The 24515-nt window shown below is 41.2% G+C and overlaps 1 protein-coding gene across 1 annotated transcript in view; it reads left to right on the forward strand.

Moving 5' to 3' along the window:
* LOC116317240 (collagen alpha-1(XIV) chain-like) overlaps positions 1-24515 on the forward strand; it is a 159299-nt gene that overhangs the window by 76917 nt on the left and 57867 nt on the right. Inside the window, exons 17-22 of the mRNA XM_039605355.1 lie at positions 135-267; positions 462-506; positions 1825-1970; positions 9317-9446; positions 16775-16897; positions 17927-18076. Coding sequence (XP_039461289.1) covers positions 135-267; positions 462-506; positions 1825-1970; positions 9317-9446; positions 16775-16897; positions 17927-18076 — 727 coding nt within the window. The remainder of the gene's footprint in view (positions 1-134; positions 268-461; positions 507-1824; positions 1971-9316; positions 9447-16774; positions 16898-17926; positions 18077-24515) is intronic.

The raw sequence follows: 24515 nt of genomic DNA on the forward strand, positions 1-24515 counted from the left end.
TTTATGTACTTTGTAGAAAGAGGTTTTATCAGGAAACTCTTAGAATGAAACATTTTTGAACATCTTTTTCTTCCCTCTCGCTCTGTATCTGTCACCTGTCGGTCTAAAGCAGATTTGTTGTCCTTCTGTTTCAGGTTTTGGTGAATGGGAATATCAACACCTACCTGATAAAGGACCTCACCCCCTCGACAGAGTACGAAGTTCTCCTGGCCGCCATTTACGGGAATGAGCTGGAGAGTGATGAGGTGATCCTCGTGGAGTCCACCGGTAAATTTATTGTTACAAAACCACAGATTTCTTCACACTTTCATGTTTGTTGTGTTTATTACTGAGACTGTTTGTCTTCTTTCTGTTATTATTCTGTAAACCACTCAGAGGAATCAGACATCAAAGGATCCTTTAAACTTTGTGAATTAATGAATCAGTCACATCAGTGACATATTTCTGCATTTGATTTCCAGCTGAAAAAACAACCACCATTGCCACGACAACCACCACCGTAGCAGGTAATTAAAGGCTGGGATGAATTTGGATCTTTTTTCTCTTCTCTCCATCGTCTTCGTTTTTCTTCATCCTTCATCAACTCTGTCATCCTGAGACTTTGTCTTTCATTTCTCACTTGACTTCTTTCCCACCAACGTGTTGCGGAAGTTTAATGTAGAAACTGTTCACTGGTACTGGTACTGGTGCCACTGGTGAAAATGGGAAACACTGCCTGATGTTCAGTTCTCAAACCTTTCAAACTGCTGATTGACCAAACGCACGGAGGCAGCGTTTGTGGTTCTGTGCTGATGAAGAACGTGGGTAATAGATGCCTTTGAACTGTTGGTGTGTTTCTATGGTCTCTAACTTGCATGAAAAGAGGGATTTTCATCAATCAGCAGCCGTGTAAGTGCACGTGGAACTGCAGACTAACGAGTGCTCATGGGAATTCTTTAGGCAACAGAAATCTTCCAGGAACTGTCAAATACTGACTCGGAATTTCAAATTCTGGCAGTTTTCATTTCTCCACGCAGTACGTGGGCCTGAAGATCAATTTTTTACTGTAGTAACCAATTAGCTTTTAAATGTGCAACACATATTTTTCATGAATTTGAAATTTTCCAGACGAAATAAGAAAAACCAAACTGTTACTTATGGATGCAGTTAGTTACTCAGTCTCGATTATTTCGTCAGATTTACAGAGTAAAGCTGCAAATATGAAGTAAATGTCTGGTTCTTTCTATTCTGGCACAGGACAAAGAAACGTAAATGCAAACCAGCCGGGATCGTCTCAGTTTGGATTTCGGGAAGTGTCACTAACCTGTTAATGACGTAATGAACAGACGTACAACAAATCTCGTCTGAATGGAGACCAGTTATTGTCTTTTAGAAATCAGAGAAATAAAGAAAAAAGATAAAGTAAATAATATTAGGACTCGTGATAATACTGTTTGTGGTTTTGTGTTGAAATGGCAGCAATGGAAAAAAGTTTCAAGAAATTAGAGCATATAAGTGACGCTATAAATGCTGATATTATAAGATCAAAATTCTGAAACTGTAAATCAGATAAGAAGTTTGCTGCTCCTGTTTCACTGATAGTGTCTGTAAATCTGCTCCTATATTATCAGAGGGAAGGTGTGTTGTTCCGACATGTTCTCCGAGGGAACGTTTCGATATTCCGAAGACACTGATGTGATATGAAAATCTGAGCAAATTAAATGCCAAAATGATGACATTTTGATACCATCATTTTCTGTGATGGGCTGTGACAGCTTCATGCTTCACTGAGCTAATCTTTGAGTCACTGATCTGCAGCCAGAGTTTCTCTGTCCGACCCTTCAGCTCCTCGATATGGGGTGAGAAGTATGAAGATCGATGAAGAAACTACGTTCAGCATGCGGGTGTCCTGGCAGCCCGTCGACCCCAGAAATGTTCGACATTATCGACTGAGCTACATCAGTGCGAGGGGAGACCGAGCAGCAGAGACGGTAAGACCGAGAGAGACACTTTATTTCAGAATAATTAACGTGAAGTCTGACGCTCATTCCAACGGTCTTCAGCAACGCCTGCTTTTCATTCCCAGCATCAGCACTGAGCAACAGTATCTTAGCCTATAGGAGTCACACATTAATAAAGTCAACAAACAATCAGCCCCAGCACACAAACACCACCTAAACAACTCAAAACTGACAGCGATGTGTTTTTCATCCTGATAAAGCCTTCCCCTCTCATTTAAAATAAATGAAAATCTCTTGTGGCAGCCGTCACGACCACATCACCAGTTTGCAGAAGTTTAATTTGCAGCCGTAAACTTTAGTTTACATTTGTGTGATTCCTTTAAATACTCTTCAAATTTTATGCTCTGAAAGTCAAACTCCTACAAATACGTACCTGTGTCCACGCCTAAATACCAGTAAGTGCTTTTTAATGCTAAAAGAGGCCTTTTTGTTGTATAGAAGACTATTTGTTCAAGGACCTTTGCCTTCCCATCCAAAGGGGACAAATTCCCACCAGGGGTAAAATACCCGGGACTCGTGGTTGAAACATCTCCACAAACTGACAGACGTCCAGTTAGCTGACTGAGAACCTACACAGACACTATTACACGAAGCCAGAGCAGTTTAAAAGCACATTCTTTGTATCATTTAGGTTTTAATTCGGGTTTGGCACTGGTTATAATAACTGTTTTTGAATCTATCTGCACATCAGTTGTTCACTGCAGAGATATGGAGATATGACAGAGATATGGGAGGCGTTTGGGGAGCAATGGAACAGACAAGAGAGCGTCGATCTTCAACAGGAGGAGGATTGGAGATTATTGATGAAGACGATGGCAGGCCCTCAGATTAGAAGTCCTCCTTGGAGAGAAAGTCAGTGCTACTGAAGTTGATGGCAGGCCTTCAGAGTCTAGTTAAGGCGAAGAGACGAGAGCAGGAAGAGGATAATGATGATGAAAACAGTGGCAGACCTTCAAAGAGTTTTTCTTTTTTTCAGTGAGGTAGAGAGAGGCTGGCAGGTTCTGCAGTAATGAGCAGAGAGAGAAGGGTTGGGTGAAGGGCTTTATAGAAAACAACACTCGTGCAAAATTATGCCATCGCCGCGCTCGACAGGCGTGCGTGACAATAAATCAATAATGGGGGCGCAATCATGACCCCGAGTGCCAGAAATGTCCAAAGGGAGCCAAATATTATTTTTAATAACAAAATATGACATGAAAGTTCAGTTTCTGGCTCCGGGTCTCTACCTTAACCCCAGAAACTCTGACTTTTATTACCAGAACTTGCTTTCATGCTTACAGAGTGTGACTCATAAGACCGGTCAGGATTTTGAACCAACACTGAGCACAGGCACAAAATCCCAGAGTGGTTTTTGTCCACTTCCACTTAAATGACAATTTAAATAAAGGGGAAAAGGGGCATTGATGCTTTCTGCACTCCTGACACTCAGGAAGGAAGCAGGAGCTGGATGGTGCAAAAACCAACAACCTGTGCCGTGTGGGAAACCTGAATGTGGAATATTCCAGACAAAAGTGTTAGCTATGCCTGGAATCTGGCTGTGTGGGGAGGGGGTGTACTTTAAAAGTAATCAGGGTCAAACTTCAGGGTTCCTGCTCAACTGTTGAAAGTAAATTTGTATCAAATCTAATTTGTGTCTAATTCAAAAGCTCTGTCTGGTTCACAGCGATGCAGAGTTTTGACTCGAAGTCCCCGTTAGAAGGCAGACATGTCATGTTTAGAATGTGATGAGTTTTCATGATAAAAGCTGCTTTGAATCCTAATTAAAGACAAACTCCCAGATTTCCTTTCTTTAAACTCCAGTCACACACACGCTTTTACACGCATCACAAAGACTTTTTTCTTTTTCATGCTCTCATTGTTTTCTTTCAAATTTGTGCAAATCACATTTATTCTGTAATAATTGTCTCTTGGTGTTAACAAATGTAGAGCATGGCTTCCAAGGATCTTTGTAATCCTAAGTGGTCGGGTGTTCACTTTGCCAGGTTAACGCGTGTCAAATATCTCCAAAACCGTCTCATCTTTCAGTGACTTTTGACTTCACTGGTGTGTGTTGTTGTGCGCTGGTTGTGCTGCCACCGCACCAGAGGCCCACTCTGGACACAGGTCCCGCTTCAGCCTTTTCATCCTGACAATAAAGAGCCACCAGCTGCTCGCACCGGCGGCTTGTTAAATGAGATCTCTTATCAAAGCGCGAACAGCTGTGGCCTCTGTTTGGCAATCCGGTCAGGTTATGAATCACCAAGTGCTGCGCTCAATAGCTACTATTTAGATGTCTATCTGCTGCGGGGGGAGGAAAAAACACCTGCTTTGTTCAAAGTTTCACTCTGTGGTTCTCGGCTGCCAAAGCAGGCAACGCACCACCGAAGGAGTGCGTCTCATTTACATGTTATTGATATGTGGCTCATCCCACTTCATCTTCACTGATGGGATCTTGTCCTAAAGAGCTAATGTGTGGTTAGCATGTTAGATCTGCAGCTGCAACAAAATCTTATTACATGGAATTAAATTGTGGATATTAGTCACAAAGTGGTTTTCTAACACGATTACAGAACTCTGCATCACAGGAACATGCAGGAAAGAAAAGCCAGAGATCAGACTTCCTCGGCCTTTTTGCAACTTTTGAATCTTCCAGCAAAGGAAAAAAAAGCACATATCCTACAATACACATATCCTCATCATGCGTGTGATTAATCTCCATTTGGGCCTTTTCGATTTTGGATTCGTGGATGCCATATTTAAAGACGTGTAACACACAGAAGAACACACTAAGAATAAATCATCCAATCTTGTCAACATTTTAATTATCGAGTGTTTATGTCTCAGTTTTTATCCTGTTCCGACTGCTGTTCTTCTCTGGCTGGTAGAAATATCTGGATTTCCATTGTTATCATCAAATGTTGACCTTCTGGGCAGAAGCATAAAGCCAGCACAGACGTATTAAGATGCCAGCCGCCCTTCAGACGGACTCCACAAGTCAGTCTGTCCCCAGTGACTCCCACATCAAAATGCCCAATTTCCCGACACGGGGCACTGTAGGCAATCAGAGCTTCACCTCTGACTGAAGTCACTGAGTCTGTGCTGTTGGTGCCTTATGAAGCCTTTTTCATCTGACAAACACTCTGTGGCCTGCTGTCAGATACAGACACTAGTGAGTGAAATGCTAGTGTGTTATTAGTCTGTTACTTAGCTGTAATTAGCAGGTATGAATGTGTTTGTGGTGCACCTGTGCAGGCTGACAGGACAATTTCCAATCCGTACTTTTTGGGTTACAACTTCTAAGGTTGTAACCTGGTCTGGTTCTTTCTTGCTAGACTTGTACTAGAAAATTAATGCACGAAGAAATGAAACATCTCTCAGTGCTTAGGTCTCTACAAGCTTATAAATCTAGAAGTTAATGGTTCGGTTCATTCAGATGGCTGTGTCACTGCCGTACCAGATGATGGTGTCTACACCGTAGCCGTGGCGTGACTCAACTCTGAAGCCATCTGTCCACAGGCAGCTGTGATGCTCAACTCATTGAAGCTCCATTATTTCCCTGTGCCGCTTCATTCAGCGTCCAATAAACCAAAGCTGCCGGGCATCAAGAGCAATTCCAGCGTGTGCAGGGTTCTGGCTCTCACTGCTCAGCAGCGGCTTCTTGTTCCAGGAGGGAAAAACTGGGGATTAAAAAGTTTAAGGGATCTTAAACAGACGGGATTTTTCTTAAAGAACTGTAACTGTCTGTGTGTGAGACTCACAGCTATTAGAAAATAATAAATAAATACAGTGTTTTGCACTAAAACTTTAATTTTTGATCTTTGAGCCATGTCTCAATTGCTGGTTTTAGCTAATGGAAGTCATTTAGGTTTAAACACCATAAGTGTGGTTTCATGAGGGAGACATCCAAACTCATTTCTTTTTAACTGTGATCTTTGGCATCATTCAGCAGAAATGTCTGTCCCCCAACTGCTCATTTAGTGTGACTGATTCACTTCCAGTTATCTGTTTATTTAGTTTTTGTTAATGTTAGGTCTGTTACTGATAAATATCAGAAACAGACCTAAGTTTCTTTTTTTTTTATATATATTCTCCAAAGTCATTACATTTAGCTTCACAAACCTCCAGGATTTGTGCCTCCAGCAGCTACCAGCTGTTAGATGTCCTGTAATAAACTGAAGGCTTCCTATGACTTGACCTGAGCTTAAAGTCCTGATCTAAGATTAACGGTGGTTCTTCTTTAACATCATCAGTGATGTCGACCACTACTGCACAGCTAGGCATGAGGATTTCTCCCCAAGTGGCCACTAAAGGAACTGCAGGTATGGATAGTTTCTTCTCAGCTTCAGTTTTCAGCCCTCGGAGGTTCCCGCGTGGTTGACAACATAAGGGATGCGTCCCCACTTGGATCTAGGACTTGGCGATTATTTGGATTTATCATAAAAATAATTTAAACAAGACTACTGACAGTTCAACATTATTCATTAGTTTTGTCACACTGACTGGCTGTGGTGTGTTTATGTATTTATATTTCGGTTTTAGATCAACAATTGTTCTGTAATCTCAATATTGACCAAAATATTCTTCGTATTAGTCTTTCTGATTTTTTTCACAGCTCTGCTTGGAAGTTTTTGTTGGTTCCTGTTGTCCTGGTCTGAAGTCTCGCCCCGTGTCTCTGCTTTGGCGTTTTGTCTGCACAGTTTAGCACTTCTTGTCTTCTTGTGTCATCGCACTCCGACAGTTTCCTTGAGCTGACTCTGTCAGCTGTGTGTTTGACTGTCTACCCTGCAGTTTACCTTCAAGCCTCGTTGTTCCAGCGAAGGTGGATCAAACTTAATATTCCAGACCTGCGTGGAGCCTCTGTCAAAACAAGATTGTGTTTCTGGATCACATAAATACTTTATGAGACCACGTTTGCATTTACAAAGAGGTTGGAGTAAAAAAGGGAGTGCAGCTGGAGGTGGTTTATTCCAACTGTGTGACACTGTGACAGTTTAGAGACTTGCTGCCTTTTTCATCAGACTGGGCTGAAATTGATTTGTCAAGGCCCACAGTGCTGCTCTGACTGACACGTATAAGAATTTTTTTTTCTTTTTTTTAGAAAGTGGAAGTTTGGGCCAGACTCTACATGCTCAGAATGCAAACTGGCCCAGCAGACAGACAGACAGCAGAGAGCTCAACCTCTAAAGATTTCTCCTACGCACAAATACAACAATAGCTCTGGTTACCTGGAGCGAAATGAGCTCTGTGTTCAATCATATGTAAAATACAAACATTTCCCTTCACAGTGCCACTTAGAGCATTCACAGCATGCTTCATGCAGATCAAATAACAGACGAGTGTTTCTTAACTGTATCATAAGGCTGGGCTGGTATAATATGTTCAGTTTACTGAGAGAAGATTTGGCTTCTTTCTAACCAATAGAATATCAGGAGCCACTTGATTTGTCAAGATTTTCTTTTATTATATTGGCACAACCAGACGATGCCATCCTTGTCAGTTTGCTCCAATTGGATTTTGTTGGAAATTACTGTCATCATACATAAAATATATGTGTGTGTGTATCATAGAGTTTAATAACAGAAGGGGAAAGAGTGTGGAAGAGAAGGTGATACTTCAAGATGAGCGGAGGGGAAATGAGCCAGAGGTTTCGGAGAATAAAAACGAAGAAAGAGAGCTCCACTGGGTTTCAGATTCAAAGAACAAAAACAAAAATAAATAATATAAGTCACCATATAAGTATAATTTATGAACAACAGATGTGGAGAGACAAACAACGGCAGAGAAGCAGAGATGAAGAGAGAGGAGAGATGCCCGCGGGGTAAAGAAGGAGATTAGATTGTCTTCAGTGTGAGATCATCAGTTTTAATAAAAGACTCAGCTCGCCCACAGGTGAAGAGGACACCTGGACACAATTAACCTCTGCAGCACTTTGAAACCTCAGAGTCCACTGCAGCCACTCGCCCTACTTCACCTCTATTAAAAAGGCTAATACTATTTTTTTGCTAGCTCGTGCTTTAGAAATCTTAATTCTCTTTGTTAACTCATTTTTGAATCCGTCCTTGTTAGACTCTCTAAATCCATGGCTCAGAGGAACCCAACACATGAGACAGGAGTTCAAAGAATGGAATATAAAAGATTATAATAAAATATTAACAATAAAAAAACAAGTATTTGGAACACAAAGCACAAAAAAGGGAGACGGGAGTCAGAAAGACCGACCGACAAACCAACCAGCGAGCTGCTGGACTGAAGATCAATGAAGAAGAAACTGAAAGTGAAACAAAAACTGGTTTGATTTAATTTTAAACAAATATGACCTGCTAATGTAAACACAATAAAGTTATAATGAAATTAGTCAATTACAGTTAAAATCTCCCATGCAAACTTGTTCTTGTCAGTCACAAAACCTATGATCATTTTAACTATCTCTATATAACATGTTATCACTTATTTATTATCATTTTTGACACTAAACACCTCAGTATGCGCCACACTTTGTAAGAATCATAGTTTTGGATTAGTAAGGCTTTATGTCAGTTTTCGACCAATAAATCTTCGAGTTGACCTTGATGACCTCGGTGGACGAAACCTTGATGAATTGTTAACACGGCTCCTCGACGTCCCTACAAAGTTTTAGCAGAATTCATTCTAAAGTTTCGAGAGTGCGTTTAACGACTGAATGACATGCAAATACAGAAATGCTACCAAAAACAACAGCAGAGGGAAAAATGCAGAATGCTTGAAGGCCGGTGTTGCTGGAGAAGACGGAGAACACTCTCAGGCCGCAATCCGTCACCTCGATCACGCTGTGAAGGAAGCGGACGGCGGGGTAATGAGAATGATCAAAGAAACAATCATTTAGAGGCAAATGTATCTCTGCACGTGGACACAAATTATAATCAAATCATTGAAGACATGCACGAGTTTTTTGGGTTTGCAGAAACATCATTTTTCTATTTTTTCAAGGAAACTCGAGGTCCCGTTAAATTGAGAAACCTCAGCAGTCACATTATCCCGCTGTTACATCTGATCTACATGAAGTGATCCTACAGGAGCCTACGTGCTGTAACATGATTGAGAAGCAGCTACAAAAATCCACACGTTTAATATTACAAAGCAAAAGTGGATGATGAGCTGTGGAAACTGTGGAGATTAGAAACAAGAAAACGTCAGAGTGCAGTTTCTCTGTTTGACTGGCAGCTGAACTTTGGGAGGTGAAATGTCACATCAGTGCAGAGAGACTGAGGATGGGGAAATGTCTAAATGTTAAAGTCAAACATTAACGGCCTCGCTTGTCTTTCAAAACTGTCCTAACTGTGGTATTTCTGTGCTTACAGAGAACAGTGCCCACTGGTCAGAATAGCCTGGTTCTGCAGCCTCTGCTGTCAGACACAGAGTACAAAGTCTCCATCACGCCTGTTTACCCCGAGGGGGACGGACCGGCAGCCGCCGAGACGGGACGAACGCGTGAGTCATATTGATGCTGAGTTTGTTTGACTTGTGTTTCTTTCTTTTCTTCACTCTCTGCTCTTTTTAAGTTGTCTCCTGTATCGAGTTTTATCATTAACATGTGATCAGGACCTCAGAGCAGATCTGAAACTGCACTTGACACAAACTTATCTGCTGTCAAACATAAACATACAAATTAGACCAGGAAACAGACAGCGATACAAGGAGAAAGACTGTTTTCATTCTGTAAATGATGGATGTACAAGATGATGACACAAAATTAACTAATTAATAAACAATGTGCATCTACACTGTTTTCAGGATGGAGGCTTTGTTTACAGGAAGTCCTGCTCTGACCTCTGACAGTTTTGTGACAGTTTGACTCTGGAGAACAAATCCCAGCACATGCCCTCCTGAGTCTGCTTCTTCCTGCTATAACAGAGTTCTTCCTTCCCACTGTCACCAAGTGCTTGCTCATTGGGACTCGTTTGATTGTTGGGGTTTTCTCTGCACTGTTGTGGGGTCTTTACTGTACAATATGAAGCACTGTGCAGTGACTGCTGTTGTGATTTGTTGATAGATGAGTTTATTTAAGACTACTAGAATTGGTTGTTATCATCACTGAAACGTGGGTCAGTTTGAGACACAGACTTTTGACGGACAGCAGCGAGTGGTCAGACTTGAATAATAGCCACACTGGAAAAGAGCCAGAGGTTCACAAACATGTAACCTAGAAGGGACAGAACATTGTGGAACCTCTTAATATCGTTTAATATATTCTTAATATATCTTAATATATTCTTTGAGTGTTCAGGCAGAGTCAAAAAGATCTATATCATTATCATTATTATCATTATTATTATTATTATTATTATTAGAACCAGTCCATTTACCATTTTGTTGTTTCTTTTTTATAAGATAACCTTTATTAGTCCCACATGTGGGAAAGTTGTTGTAAATTGAACTGAATGAATGCTTATTTATTCATTCAGCAAGTTATTATTATCATATCTGATCTTCTAAGTCAGTTGTACTCACATTGTTTCAGCTTCTTGTGTCTGAAATACTGGCACAGTGTAGAAAAAGAAGAAACATATGGAGGAAAAACATCATGTTCTCCTCCCAGCTGTAGGAGTAGTTTGTTATAGTTGGACAAATAACCCCGGCTGGGATTTAAAAGTAGAGCTGAGAAGCTGCTGTGGATCAGAGTGCCACACTCGTGACCCTCCGACACACTCTGCCATCTTTGTGCTCTGATCTCCGGTACAGTCCTGCTGCTGTAGACAGACTAAAGTATTATTGGATTTGTGCCGGGAAAATCTTGTCATGAGGCTAAAATGACAGGGCAGACAGGAAGAAGGATGAAAGTGAACAAGGGAACAAAGGCAAGAACAGAATGAAGAAAGGTGAAGATGCTTGTTTTTTCAAGATGATCTCTTACCCTGTTGATCTGGTTGAGGGTTCCTTTCTACATTCAGTAGCAGTTTTCAGTATTCCTCTTCCACCCTCTATTTATTTATCATTGTTATTCCTTTTTGTCCTCTTTGAAAAGTGGAAACATCTCAAGCGAAAACAAAATAGAGGAATGCCCTCAAATTCTGTGGATGTTATGTTGTGAGTATGACAGTGGCATGTTATGATCCGAATACTAAATGATTAAATATGTGAACCTAAAGTGAATCCAGAGTAAGGGCAACAAACCATGTATTCGACTAGGCTGTGTCAGCATCTCCTGACTGTAAAGTTTCTGTGCCACCACAGATTAAAAAGACCAGCAGACTCTGCAGAGGACCTTCCCCAGTCTGTCCTCACTGTACCGTTAAGCTTTGTTGTTGTTTTAGGACCTGGTTTCATTTTGAGTTTCTATTTCTTTTGGTTGGTTATGTTTAGATTTATGATAGTTTGGATAAAAATACACAATTTGAAGAATAGTCAATAGCTGGGGTTTGATGCCGTCTTTGGTGATGTATGAACAGCTTTCAGTATTTATATTGCTTCCTTGAAGTCGTGTTGTTGCTGCTCCTGGATCTCCTAGTGTGGCGAATGTTGACCTCGTGCTTCAGTCTCCATTTAGTTTGGTCCCAACTCTCCAGTTTAATAACAGCGTCTTTGGAAGCCATTTATAACCCTTTTCACTGTGGGCCAGCAAAGCTGGTGCACATTTCAACAATGGCCAGGCTTTAAAAAATAAACGGCTCAGTGACCGTTTTAAATCAAACAGAAAACAAAGAAGGACAGAAAATGTGTTGTGCTACACGACATCTGCTGTCTGTCTCAGCATGTTATAATGTTATACTAAGTTTCAGTATATAATGATTTAATTATGCCAACGGATAACTCATTGAAGACTCGAAATGGGTAAAAACCATATGTATTCATAAAATCATAAATCATACGTCTCTTTTAAACAAACAATCAGTTCAACATAATTCAAACCAAGTACATGAAGCAAAGTTTGGATCTGAAAGGCCAAAAGCATTCTGGGAGATAACCAGCTTTAAAAAATCCTCCTGTGCAGGTGATGACAATCCCCTGATGACAAAGAAGGTGTTGAGGGTTAGCGAGGACCAGGAGACGGGCCAGGACAAAGCAGCGCTGTGGTTTGCAATTAAAAGATAGTGGAAATGTCAGTGTCATGTTCACAACCACAAGGGTCCAAAAAAGTGAGTATTTTCGGGATCAAACATGGAAACGCGATGGAGATGACCTCACTGATTTGGAAAAGTTTGCTAATCGGACCCATAATGAGGTGCTGGTGTCGCGGGTGTTTGTGCCTGTCTACAAACTCTTCACCTCCTAAGAGGGAGAATCTGTTGTGGGTGACTTGAGCATGAAAGATGCATTTCCGCCCACAGTGGCTGTCACTTTCTTAAAGTCTCATTAGTGTGAAACAAACACAACAATTTAAGCCCAGCAGAAAAGTGTTAGCCATTCATCTTCTTTCACCTGAAGGTGAATGATTAAGGGGGCGTTTTTCTTTCTGCCAACAAGGGCAAAAAAAGGATTCAGTTATATTGTAAAGTTAAAATCACTGCACAAGATAAAACGTTGATTGACTTGATGAAATATGTAACAAGATAGAAAAGTCCCTGTCAGTGCCATATTCAAAATACTGGAGCCGAACCTTTATTAGAAATTAGGTGTGCACTTCCAGTTTTGCTTTTCGTTACAACTTTGCCTTCATTAACAAGTATTTAGACAAAACTCAAAAGAAGATGAAAAATAGGAGTACTTGCCTTCTACCTAACCCGACCCCGAAGATCTCTGCAGCTCATTACACCTGAGACAATTTCCCAGGAAGGAAAAGAGATGGCAACCGCTCAGTGCTCAGCATCCATTTCCTTTACTGTGGAGCTGAAGACAGAAATATGCGCGAAGCATCTTTTCCTCTTTTGTTAAATATGACAGAGCGCCGCTGTGAGTGCACCAGCAGAGGCTAATGATTTTCTCTGCTGCCAAGTGCATTACAGAACAAACACTCCACTTTCAGTGTGGAGGAAACTCTAAATTTAAGTCATTCATCTTTCCGCTCCGTCCCATCATGTCTCCCCCGTGCAACGCATTACACACATTAGCAGACACTAACGACGTTCTCCGCTTTTTAAGCGACGAGCCTGCGACACCCGCTGATGATGAATGGCTCCTGTTAGGTAGTGAGGGATGAGATGATCACCTAGGGAAGAATGACGGGGAATGCAGAGAGAGGAGGGGGGATGATTGCGTTTTTTAAGGTGGAGATAGATGATGTGACAAATGGAGCCCGTGTAATCTTGGGATTTGAACCTATGAGGGATGGGGCGAACGCCGAGGGAGGCATGACAGGGAATGCAGAGAGGATGATTGGGTTTTTAGCCCCAAACCGAAGATAGATAATGTGACAGAAGAGGCAGATTAAGCTGTGTTTGATCCACTGAAGGATGGGGTGATCAGTGAGAGAGACGTGGGGGGTAATACAGAGAGGGCGGCGGGGAAAACAAATATAATGTGATAGAAAAGTCACTACCAACTTGATGGCAAAGAGATTTAAGACCGAGAATTAGAAGATAATTGACTTTCATAGCCTCGGTGTGGAATGTGTTGTGACGAGGAATGAATGAGGAATGAATTTAAGAGACAGGAGGGTGTTTTAATTTGGGTGATTTTGATTTTGAAGCAGCTTCGAGTCTGTAAGAAGCACTAAAAAGGAAAGATTGTAAAGCAGCATAATTACAGTCTGCAGTTAATTTTATTTGGAAAAATACCTTCAGGCGAGAAGAGTTCTCTCACATGTTTAAGTTTCATCTTCTCTTTTCAAACGAGGTGGTTTCAGGTGTTCTCATTAACAGAACATCACACAGTGTTGTTTTGTCAGAAGCTGCTGACATCACAGAGAAACGGATGCTTACTGTGGCCTCGGTGCGGTGATGCACCGGTCTAAGCATTCCCGTTCCCAGCCTGTTAAACATCAACACTGGTGCAGGATGCCCTGCACTGACTAAGCCTGCCACAGCAGCTTAGCTGATTTCAAACACAGCCAGACAACAGTGTGTTTGTCAGGTGATGAGTAAAGTTGGTAATTCCAGCATGATTCTTCTTTTCTGTAACATCATCATTTAGTCAACAATTGATGAGCACTCAGATAGAGCCACGCTTTTACAGATGACACCTTCAAAGCATCAAAAGATGCTTCATTTTAAACCAGTGCTTGTCCCTCGATGCTTGTTATCCTTCCTGTTGGCTCGTGTGGCTGTTGGAGAAAAAGAAGCAGACAGTTACTCATGTAGCATCGTGGGCGAGTGGTTTCTCCAGAAAGCTGCAGCCCACAGTCTGCATCACATTCAGAGTTTTTCTCTCTTCAGAAACATTATTTCAGTGGCTCGTGACGCTGTTAGGAGCCATCTGTAAACATCTGGGTAGTTAAAGTAAACATGCATTTAAATTAGATATTAATAACAACACTCAAGAAAAAATAGATGTTTTTTAGGGCTTTAATATTTCGATTTACTTTGAAAAATGGGACAGAGTCATGTTTATCCCTGTGTAACAGCCTGGAGACGTCTGGGAACCGAGGAGAGAAGAATCTTGTCCCATTCTTGTCTGGGTTGTCTTTATAAAAGTTTTTGTTTGATGCTCCAAATGTTTCCGTTGGTCTGGATTACAGGCAGGCCAGTTTAGCAGCTGGACTCTTCTACCACAAAGCCATGCTGTTGTAATAGAAAAAGTACTCTATCCTGTTAGCTATTGTCCTGCTGAAATATGTAAAGTCTCCCCTGAAAAACACGTCACCTGGATGTTGCTCTAAACCCGAGCACGCCTTTCAGCACTGATGGTGCCTTTGCAGATTTTTGAGCTGCCACTTCCATAGACGTCGATGCGTTCCTTTACCATCAAAGATGCAAACTTCAGCACAGAAATAAAGAGCTTTCCACTTTGTCTCAGTCCAAAAAGAAGAAGGTAGTGTTTCTGGCTCATGTTTCCATATGGCTTCTTTATGTGACCGAGTTTTAACCTGCAGTTGTGGATTTCTGGAAGTGAGGCTGCGATTTCCATGATAGAATCATGCCTGTTTTTAAAGGAGAGCCCCAAAGTCACGTAGATTGATTTTTGGCCTGTTTCTTGCACACAGAGATTCCTTCAGATTCCTAAACTCTGTTTCTTTACTCTCTCAGTCTCTCAGCTGTTTTTGATGTTTTTGTTTTGCTGCCATCTAATTAAAAATGATCAAATATTTAAAAATAATGTGGAATTCTGTGAGTTCTATCTTGGAGTGTGAATCAAATATTGATTTATGAGATTTTCGGATGATTGCATTCTGCTTTTACTTACTTTTTTCCAATTTTTTCAGAATTGGGTTTGTAATTAGATCATTTTCCTCGTTTTCTAACCGAGACTCATGATAATATTTTGCTGCTCAATTAAATTGTTGGCTGTTGTGTTGGAAGACTTAAAGCCTCTGCTGTGTAAAAATGCTTTAATTTCCCATAGGAACTAAAAAAGTGGGCAGCAGCTTGGGGACTTGGTGTCATCTCAACAACTGTTACATGATAGATGCACAGAGTACAATCGAGGAACCAGTACGACGTCTGCATGCAGAATTAGTACCCTAGTTCCTAAAAAAAAAAAAAAAGTTCCTCAGCACCCAAAAAAGCATTTTTTTACTCTGAAAGTTTCATTAAATCTCCAGATTCTCATTACCCTTAGGCCTGAAGGGCGAAGACATAGTGGGAGGAAATGCAGACGGAGTTCAGAGGATGATGGTAATTTTCTCAGGACCAGGAAGGGCACAGGGAAAATAGATAATACGACCGAAGAGGCGGGTATAACAGAGGGATTTGAACATATGAGGGTGCAGCAGATACTGGGGGTGTGGGGGGAGTACGGCTTTTTGCAGAGAGCATGATTAGCTTTTTAATGGTGAACGGCCGGGAAGGTGAAGAGGGAAAATGAGGCAGAAGAGCCGGCATAATTTGGAGGGTTCAGTTGCAGTAATGGTGAGACAGCTGCAGCTCAGGGAGAGCGATGGGAGGTTTTTAGCATTTCAAATGTGCAACTCAACAGCCAGCAGATTCACTCTGGGATTTCCACCCGAAAAGTCTCCCGGTTTCCCATTAACCACGGCGATCTCGAATCTATCACCGCCGTGGGGGAGCAGAGGAGACTGCACGGAGGTTATAAATGTATGTGAATGTACAGATGGCTCGAAAAGCACACGTTCCTCTAAGAAATCACTTTATTTTAAGATATCGTATTATAGCATTCGGCCATTTCAAAAGATGTGTCCCAGCTGTCGTGCCAGTGATAAGTCCTCTGGTTTTAATATCATTCTGGCAGATTAATTCGACTGTACAGTCTGTAACAGTGGGGAGACTTTACTTTTGTGCCGACAGTTGAAATTTTATTACGCGTTATCAAACTTTTAGGCCTTTTTTGACTCGTCATTATCTTCCTTTTGCCGACTCGGCGTCTGCCCTTGCAGTTCCTCTCTGTACTTTCTGTCTCATTATTAAAGCTCAGTCTAATCATCCTGTACTCAGGAATATATTTAATCCTTTTGCTTCTGCTGGATTTACGTTATTTGGATTGAAACTCTGGCTTCAGGTTGTTGGTACACAGCTCATTTCTCTTCTTTCCCTTTCATGTTTTTTCTCTGTTCTCTTTTTGTTAATGATTTTTCTGTCAGCTGTTCTGTCTGCTTCACCGTCTTTCTCTCTCGCTCTGCTTTTATCTTTTTTTCCCTCTTTTGACTCCAGACACTCACAGATAAAATGCCCAAATATTCGCCTATATCGATATTTGTTCCTTAATATTTGTTAACACTTTGGATGCCTACATATAATCTGTCTTTTCTCGTCCCCTCTGCTTCTCAGTTCCTCTCTTAGCTCCCAGGAACCTGCGCGTCTCAGAGGAATGGTACAATCGCTTCAAGATCAGCTGGAATGTTCCACCGTCGCCCACAATGGGGTACAGGGTCATCTACCAGCCTCTAACTGGTAATTTAAACACATACCAATTATTTCTCCCTAATCTCTTATTTAGCTTATTTCAAATATTACAGTTTTAAAGTCCCATCGAGTCCAGACAGTTTTAAGAAATGTTTGCAAACCATAATTCTATAATTTCTTCAATTTCATAAATGTGGATAAAAACTAAAGGACAGAAATGCTGATGCGTGGGGCGCTGTCATACTGAAGGAGTTTCTTATTGTAACCAGCCACCAGGAATAAAAATGTAATCCAGTGCTGAAGTGCCAAATTCTGCAGTTTCCTCAGTGCCCACTTGAAACTGTCAGTCTCCATAGACACTTAAAATGTCAAGCTTTACCTCAGAGGAAGGATCAAAAAAGATTCTGGTCTTACTCACCAACACTGGAGGACTTGGACTGGTTTTTAGTACAATTACCCACACAGTGTACCAAATATGTTTGCATTAAAATCCTTTAAATAGCTCCAAAACCACAATGTGGTCGAGAGGTGGAGTTCAGTGACAGATGAGTGAAAGTGAAGCCAGACAGCTAACTGCAGCTGCTAGCATCTAGCTGTCACTGCCAGGAGCCACACCACTAACCCGGTGTAAGGCTTAGTCCAAGTTAACTTCACCCTCACGTATCGTCTTTGCATTCAGAGAAGAGACCCGACCGTTTTTTATAGAAGGCTGTTAGCATATTTTTCTGTTGTAAAGCTGAGCATTTAAACACAGCAGTCTGCGGGACTGACTCACCATCTCAGGTGGAGTAAAAATACCTGAGCTTAGTTCAGCTGTTACCTGGTTCTCATTTCTTTTTTTGTTGGGTTTTGTCAAAATAGGATTATGATAGGAACAAAAGAAAATATCCTGATCCTGCTCCTTACAGGAGCTGTCAGATTTAACAGTTTAGAGAAATGTGAGAGGAAAACAGATATTTTATGCTGCAGCTGAAGCTAATGATCACCTCTGAAGTTGCTCCTCTGTTCTCCTTCTGCTTCACTGACCGTCTTCTCATCCTTGACGTGTCTCCTCAATTATCCCACCGCACCCTGCAGCCCCTGGACAAGCTCTGGAAACCTTTGTGGGGGAGGATGTGAACACCATGCTGATCGTTAACCTGCTGAGTGGTACCGAGTACAGCGTCAAGGTCATCGCCTCCTACTCGACTGGATCCAGCGAAGCCCTGACAGGAAGGGCCAAGACCTGTAAGCTCATCATTCATTTCTTTAATTCTGTACTCCCAGTTACACTGAATTAAATACAAATGTGCTGTTTATGAGCGTCTCTGTAAGTTATTAATGTAACAACATAACTAAAGCGCTGTTCAAAGCATCAAATAACGTTAGAGAGCATTGTGGCCTCGTGTAGCCTCCAGTTAAGCTCATTAAGTGTTTCATCTGTTCAAACCGATGCTCAGCACTTCAGCAGTCGTAGAACTTTTCTAATTTAATTTTTAAAACCAATATTTCAGTCACTGGAAACTAACTGTGTTCATGAATCCTTGCAACAGTTTACAGTGTAATCTCTTTTTTGTAATGGAGTATGCCTCCATTTTTAATATCATGATATTTTGCCAAATGTTCTGAAAAACAAAGAGACACTTTTTATTTACTTCAAATCTGATTTCATCTATATCTAATAAAACTACACCTGCAGACTTGGATATATAATTTTTTTACCTGCAGCTTTATTACATTGCCCCAAACAAATCTCTGTCTCCTTCGCTGCTTGTCTTGAATGTTGCTTTCAACCTTTTTAAAGATGTATTTTTTGCTGGCCTTCCGAAACTGCACCAGCTTTAATTAAGAATAAATTTTGCAGCTGCAGTCTCTCAGTTTATTTCATTTCACCCATTACAACAGACAGTCAGACACTTCAGATGTTAATTCCTAGATACCCATGCGATGCTCTTAGCAGCAATCTAATTACAGGATATTGTCTTTAAAATTTTATGTCTGTCTTCACTGTAACTATAACCATGATTAAAAGAGTAGGATGAAGGAGTCTTCAGTTGTTGCCTCGTAGGCTCTAAAATCCGTCTCTTTTTACTCTGTTAAGAATTTATAGTGTTTTAGTCTTTAGATGTAAAGTAAGAGAAGCCTCGTATTAACACAGGGGGTTTGTGTTTTCATTAAAATATTTATACCTGCACCTGTTTTGAGTGCAAATGTAGTTTTTTGTTAGTTGTAATGCACTGATTTCATCAGTCCTTTCGAAAACATGTTAACTGTTTGAATGTTATATCCTATATGGTTTAATGAGGAAGAGCACTGCATGCTCCTCTTACCTAATTCTGCTTTACATGTATAAAGTGTGATATTCTCTGTGGACCTGGAGAAGGAAGGATATTCACGTGTGACTTGCTTTATTATTATTATTTTATCCGTAATCTTCATTAGCATCAATAGTGATGTCATTTTAAATGACTTGAATGTGCTAAGAAGTGCATGCACTGCAGCACATGCATTTTTAGCTGGTAGTGTAATTGCGACACATAAAAGCCATGAACATTAACACGCCACTCAGCTGCTTGTTAATGCAAACGTCCAAGCAGCCAATCACATTGATGGTGCAGTTAGGGATGACATGATGGAGAGATGACCTGCTGTTCAAACTGAGCGTCAGAATGGGGAAGGAATGAGATTTAAGTAACTCTGAACATTTCATTATAGTTGGTGCCTCATGAGTGTTTCAGAGACTGCTGATTGGCTGGGATTGTCCTTCACGTAACCATCTCCAGGGTTTTCAGAGGTCAGAGGAGTGAGTACTTGAGCTGAAATGAAGGCGACAGTAACTTAAACCAGTGTTGCAACATATGCAGAAGAGCATCTCCAAATACACAACACATTGAACCTTGAAGCAGAAGGGCAGCAGCAAACAACCACATTGCGTGCCACACACACATTTCTATTGCAACATTCAAATAGTACCATCAGAATCTGACACAAACAACATGAAAGCATGGATCCATCCTGCCTTCTGTAAGTTGTTTAAGCTCCTCGTGGTGGTCTAAGGGTGTGGGGAATCGTTTAAATACCTGAGTATTGTTGCTGAACATGTCCATTCCTTTATGACCACAGTGTACCATCTTCACTGTACTCAAATGGCCTCTACAGTCACCAGATTTCAATTCAACAGAGTACTTCTGGGATGTAGTGTAATGGAAGATTCTCATCATGGATGTGCAGCAACAATCCTATGATGTCAGCATGGACCAAAATCCCTGAGAAAATTTTCCTGCCCTGGTTAAATCTCTTCCACGGAGAGTTAAGACAGTTCCAGAGTCTAAAGGGGAACTAACATGGTAGCAAGGCGTACCTGATATAGAGTGTATACCACCACTGCGGTGACTAGTCCCAGTTTAAAAGATGGTATTATAAGGAGATCAGAATTATTATAGGAATAAATGCACATGTAAATGCCATTTTTGTCAGTGTTGATTTTTAAGGGGATTTCATGACCCGGTCATTTAATTTTATAATTGAGCTGAAAAGACAACCGGTGGCAGCAGATGGCCCCGCCCCTCCCTAACCCGATTCTCCCGGAGGTTTCTTCCTGTTAAAAGGGAGTTTTTCCTTCCCACTGTCGCCAAAGTGTTTGCTCATAGGGGGTCATGTGATTGTTGGGTTTTTCTCTGTATGTATTATTGTAGGGTCTACCTTACAATATAAAGCCCCTTGAGGCGACTGTATAAATAAAACTGAATTGAATTGAACCAAAGCTATGATTGGCACTGATTGGATATGTCAGACGATCATTATTATTTAAACCTAAACAACTACTAAAGAAACACAATAACTGGTTTGTTTTAGGTTTGAAGTAAATGAAATTGACACAAATAACAAACCACTTTCACATTACCTGTGGCACTTTTTGAAAAAAGTCATTTGAAAGTCCAACCATTTGCTCAATTTTATATAAATATTTTTTTAATCAAAAATGAGCCCAAAATCTATTTAAGAAAAGAAACATAAAAGCAACTATAAACTTAAACTACAAAGTATAGCCTTCCTGCACCGTAATGATTTCCCAATAGACCGGTACATCTTTGGTCTGCTTGCTCTTAATTGTTCTGTTGGCATTTTCTGCCCAGGATCATTTATACACCTTGTTATTGGTTTTCTCGGCCCATTCTACCTCTTTGAGTACAAGTGAATAAACAATATCATCTAATCTAATCAGAGAGCAGTCAGACTCCTGCAGGCTCAATATCTTGATATCCATCTGACACCTTTAATGGCGACTCCACCTAATGACATCCCAGTGCTGGGATGTAGATTCTATGGATTTAAGTTATCTCACTTGTGATGTGGACACTTCCTGAGGCTCTGTGAGTGTTTGGCCTGGTTCAATCAATCACTTGCTTCTCAAGTAGAATCATTAGAGTAGGAGCCTGGACTTTCCTCTCCTGCATGATAATTAATCACTTCAGTGCAGACTGGCCTATCGGTGAAATAGCCCTTTTTGAAAATGAAAGGTCTCTGGTTTGATCTCCATGACAGCCAAAGCATCCAATGAAAACTATGTGTCCTTCTGAAGTGTCCTTGAGCAGGACTCCGAACCTCTACCCTTTCATCCGCTCTCATTGCTCTCTGCGCGAGAGCTCTCGATACGAGTGTCAGCTAAATGCTGGAACATGTAGCTTTAAATGGAGCATGTCACTTTGCATTGGAGCCACAGTTTCCGCTGCCTGCATGACAATTAAGCACTTCTTGGTTGAATTGAAGGACAAGTTTGGAAGGAAAACGAGGAAAGAAGAAGGGGATGAACTCTGACAAAGATGGAGAGATGGGTTGAGTCGAAAAGAGAGCAAGATGATGAGGCCAGTGGGATCCCAGGAGGTGAATGGAGCATCTGTCATATTGCTCACCAGCATGTTAATGAAGCCAGTGGACCAGCAGAGCTTAGTGGGCTGATGTATCAATGTCACGCAGAGGATGAGTATCTTGGTTGTTGTGGCAAAAAGGAGAATGACACTCCAGGTTATCTGCTTACACCCATATACCTGTAGGTTTATGAAAGAAATGCCCCAGAAAACAAAAAAAAATGTTGTATATGACATTTAATGCTTACTGCAAGGATACAGCAAAAGGATACCTCTTGTGAAATACTCTAAATTTAAGTTTAAGAATTTAAAAAGTAAGGAAAGTTGTGCCGGGGGACCTAATCAAAGCGATGAGGTCCCAGAGACGCAGTGTTTAGAGGAAATGTTCAGATAAGATGGATCACTGAAGTTGTCCTTCTCTCCTGGATCGGCTGGAGCTTTCTTTAGGAGCCTTCCCAGGTTTGACAAATGTCCAGCTGGGATAACCACATTTACTCAGGACCTTCTTGCTCTTCTGCTTTTCTGGCCTCTGTGTCTGTGGGGATGGTGTTCGATCTGTAATGTAGCGTCCTGATGGCGCCCAGTTTGTGCTCCAGTGGATGTAGGTTTATGGTACACGTCAGCTTTTAAATGTCTCCCATTACTGATGGAAATCTCACAGTCTAAGAAGGCTAACCTGCTACTTTTCATTTCCTTTCTTGATGAATTTGATGTGTCGGTCCACCGAGTTAATGTGATCCGTGAATTGTGGTACGTCCTGAGATTTGATTTTCACCCAGGTGTCATCCACGTACCTGAACCAGTGACTCAGTGGGGTTCCAGGTTAGGATAGCAAGGCCCTCTTTTCCACTTTTTCAATGTAGAAGTTGGCCACAATGGGTGAAACTGGGGGACTCATGGCACATCCATCCATCCATCCATCCATCCATCCATCCATCCATCCATCCATCTCTCATAATTATTCTTGTCACACAAATTGTTTTTGTGCTCTAATCAGCTGTTCTTAGGACAAGGCTTTTCACAGTGAAATCAAATCTTACTTTAATGAATGTACATCAAATATCAATCTGATCTAATCAATCTAACATTCTGAGCGACTTGGTATGAAGGGAACAACCAGAAACATAGAGTGATCGGCCTGGTTGGAGCTAAGTTTAGTCATTATATGACCGAAGCTTCCTGCACATGCAGATTGTGTGGCATTTAGAAAAGTACAGCTGTTTGGAGACGGGTTCTCTCTGTAAAACAGAGCCTGAGAAACTGACATATTTTGCACCCTAACAGATAATAATCAGTAAATATAAAGCTAATGAGCTAATCGTTAATGTTTCCATGTCTCATGAATGTGGTGGATTGCTGCATACTTTTTCCATTGCAGTGGGAGCACGTTGGGCAGGCTAACATAGCCGTATCTAGCTCTTTATAGGTGATCCTGCAACATCCTTTGGTTAGGATATGGGACTCAAAATGTCTCCAGTACTCTGTTTGCTTGAACATATCTGTGACCAGCAGGTATCTGCAGAATATAAGTTTCCAGAAGAGCCTCATCGTAGTTTTTACAAGACAAAGAAACAGCTGCTTTACATCCATCTGAGCTCCTTACTTTAACTCACAGGGAGTGTGAGCGTCTTTGCCCAATGGGACAGTGTGAAGCAGCATGAAAGTCTGAGGTCACTCTGCTTGTAAACGCTGCATTGCTCTTTTGGGGGTGGGCGCGAGTAACTGCCCAAATGAATAAGCATCATGGGTTTTTGTTAACGAGTGCGGGTGAGATGGAGTGCGAGTCTGAAGGTGCCGCATCAGCAGAAACAGAAACGCTGTGCTGGATTGTCGTGGTGAAGTGGGACCACTGAATCAAAGTTACTGCTGATGATTCTCAACATTTTCCTCTGTGTGAAATTTCTAGAGCACCAATAATTCCCTTTGGAATATTGGCAGATTATCAATAGTAGCATATTCAGACAGCTGGTGTTTTGTCTCCCGCTGTCTTTACTGTGTCGACATATATGTAGAGAGGCTGGATTAAGAATCCCTTTGCGTCTCCTCATTAAATCACCTGCTGAGAGGTTTACAGAAATATTATGCAGGGATACGTTATGCATTTGTATGAAGTTCAAAATAATGCAGATTAGATATTTGGCTCAACTGGAAATGTTCTGTTTTGTCAGAGGAATGTAAAAGACACTGAGCTGTACAGGCCATTACCAGCTCACAGAGACACGCATGCTAATGTTTTTCAACTGGGAACAAGAGCTGCTTTCAAACGTCGGACGATAAAAGCGCATACATACCATTTGCATAAACGGAGTGTGTGTGGGTTTGTGTGTGCGTGTGTGCATAAGCCAGACCTCTGAAGCAAACACAATGCAGCTATATTTCTGTGTGTGTCTGTAAATAACTTCATGAAAATGCACTTCGGTGTCCTTGAAACCAACTGGCCAGAGACTTTTGCATCTGCCGTGTGGAAACAGGATGCCGTGTGGTTCCTCAGATGTGAGCTGAGTGCTGTTAAACATATATATAGCTTTGCTGTTATGGCCGTATAGAGAAGAATGCTTACAAGTTTATAATGCACATTTTTAGAGTTCCAGAAAAGTTTTCTTTTATGTCTCAATGCTGCTTTTGTTCGTGTCCAGACTCGTGACATCAAAACTCGTAGCCTCCGCTGACTGTAGGAGACATGACATAAAAGAATAGGAGACACATCAAATTACATTAAATGTCCAATAATACAGCTGTCAGTGACCCACATCACATCTGTTCTAAGTAGGGATGGGTATCGTTTAGGTTTTATCCGATACCGGTGCCAAACCGGTACT

Source organism: Oreochromis aureus, linkage group 22, assembly GCF_013358895.1.
Source record: "Oreochromis aureus strain Israel breed Guangdong linkage group 22, ZZ_aureus, whole genome shotgun sequence".
Classification (NCBI taxonomy): Eukaryota; Metazoa; Chordata; class Actinopteri; order Cichliformes; family Cichlidae; genus Oreochromis; species Oreochromis aureus.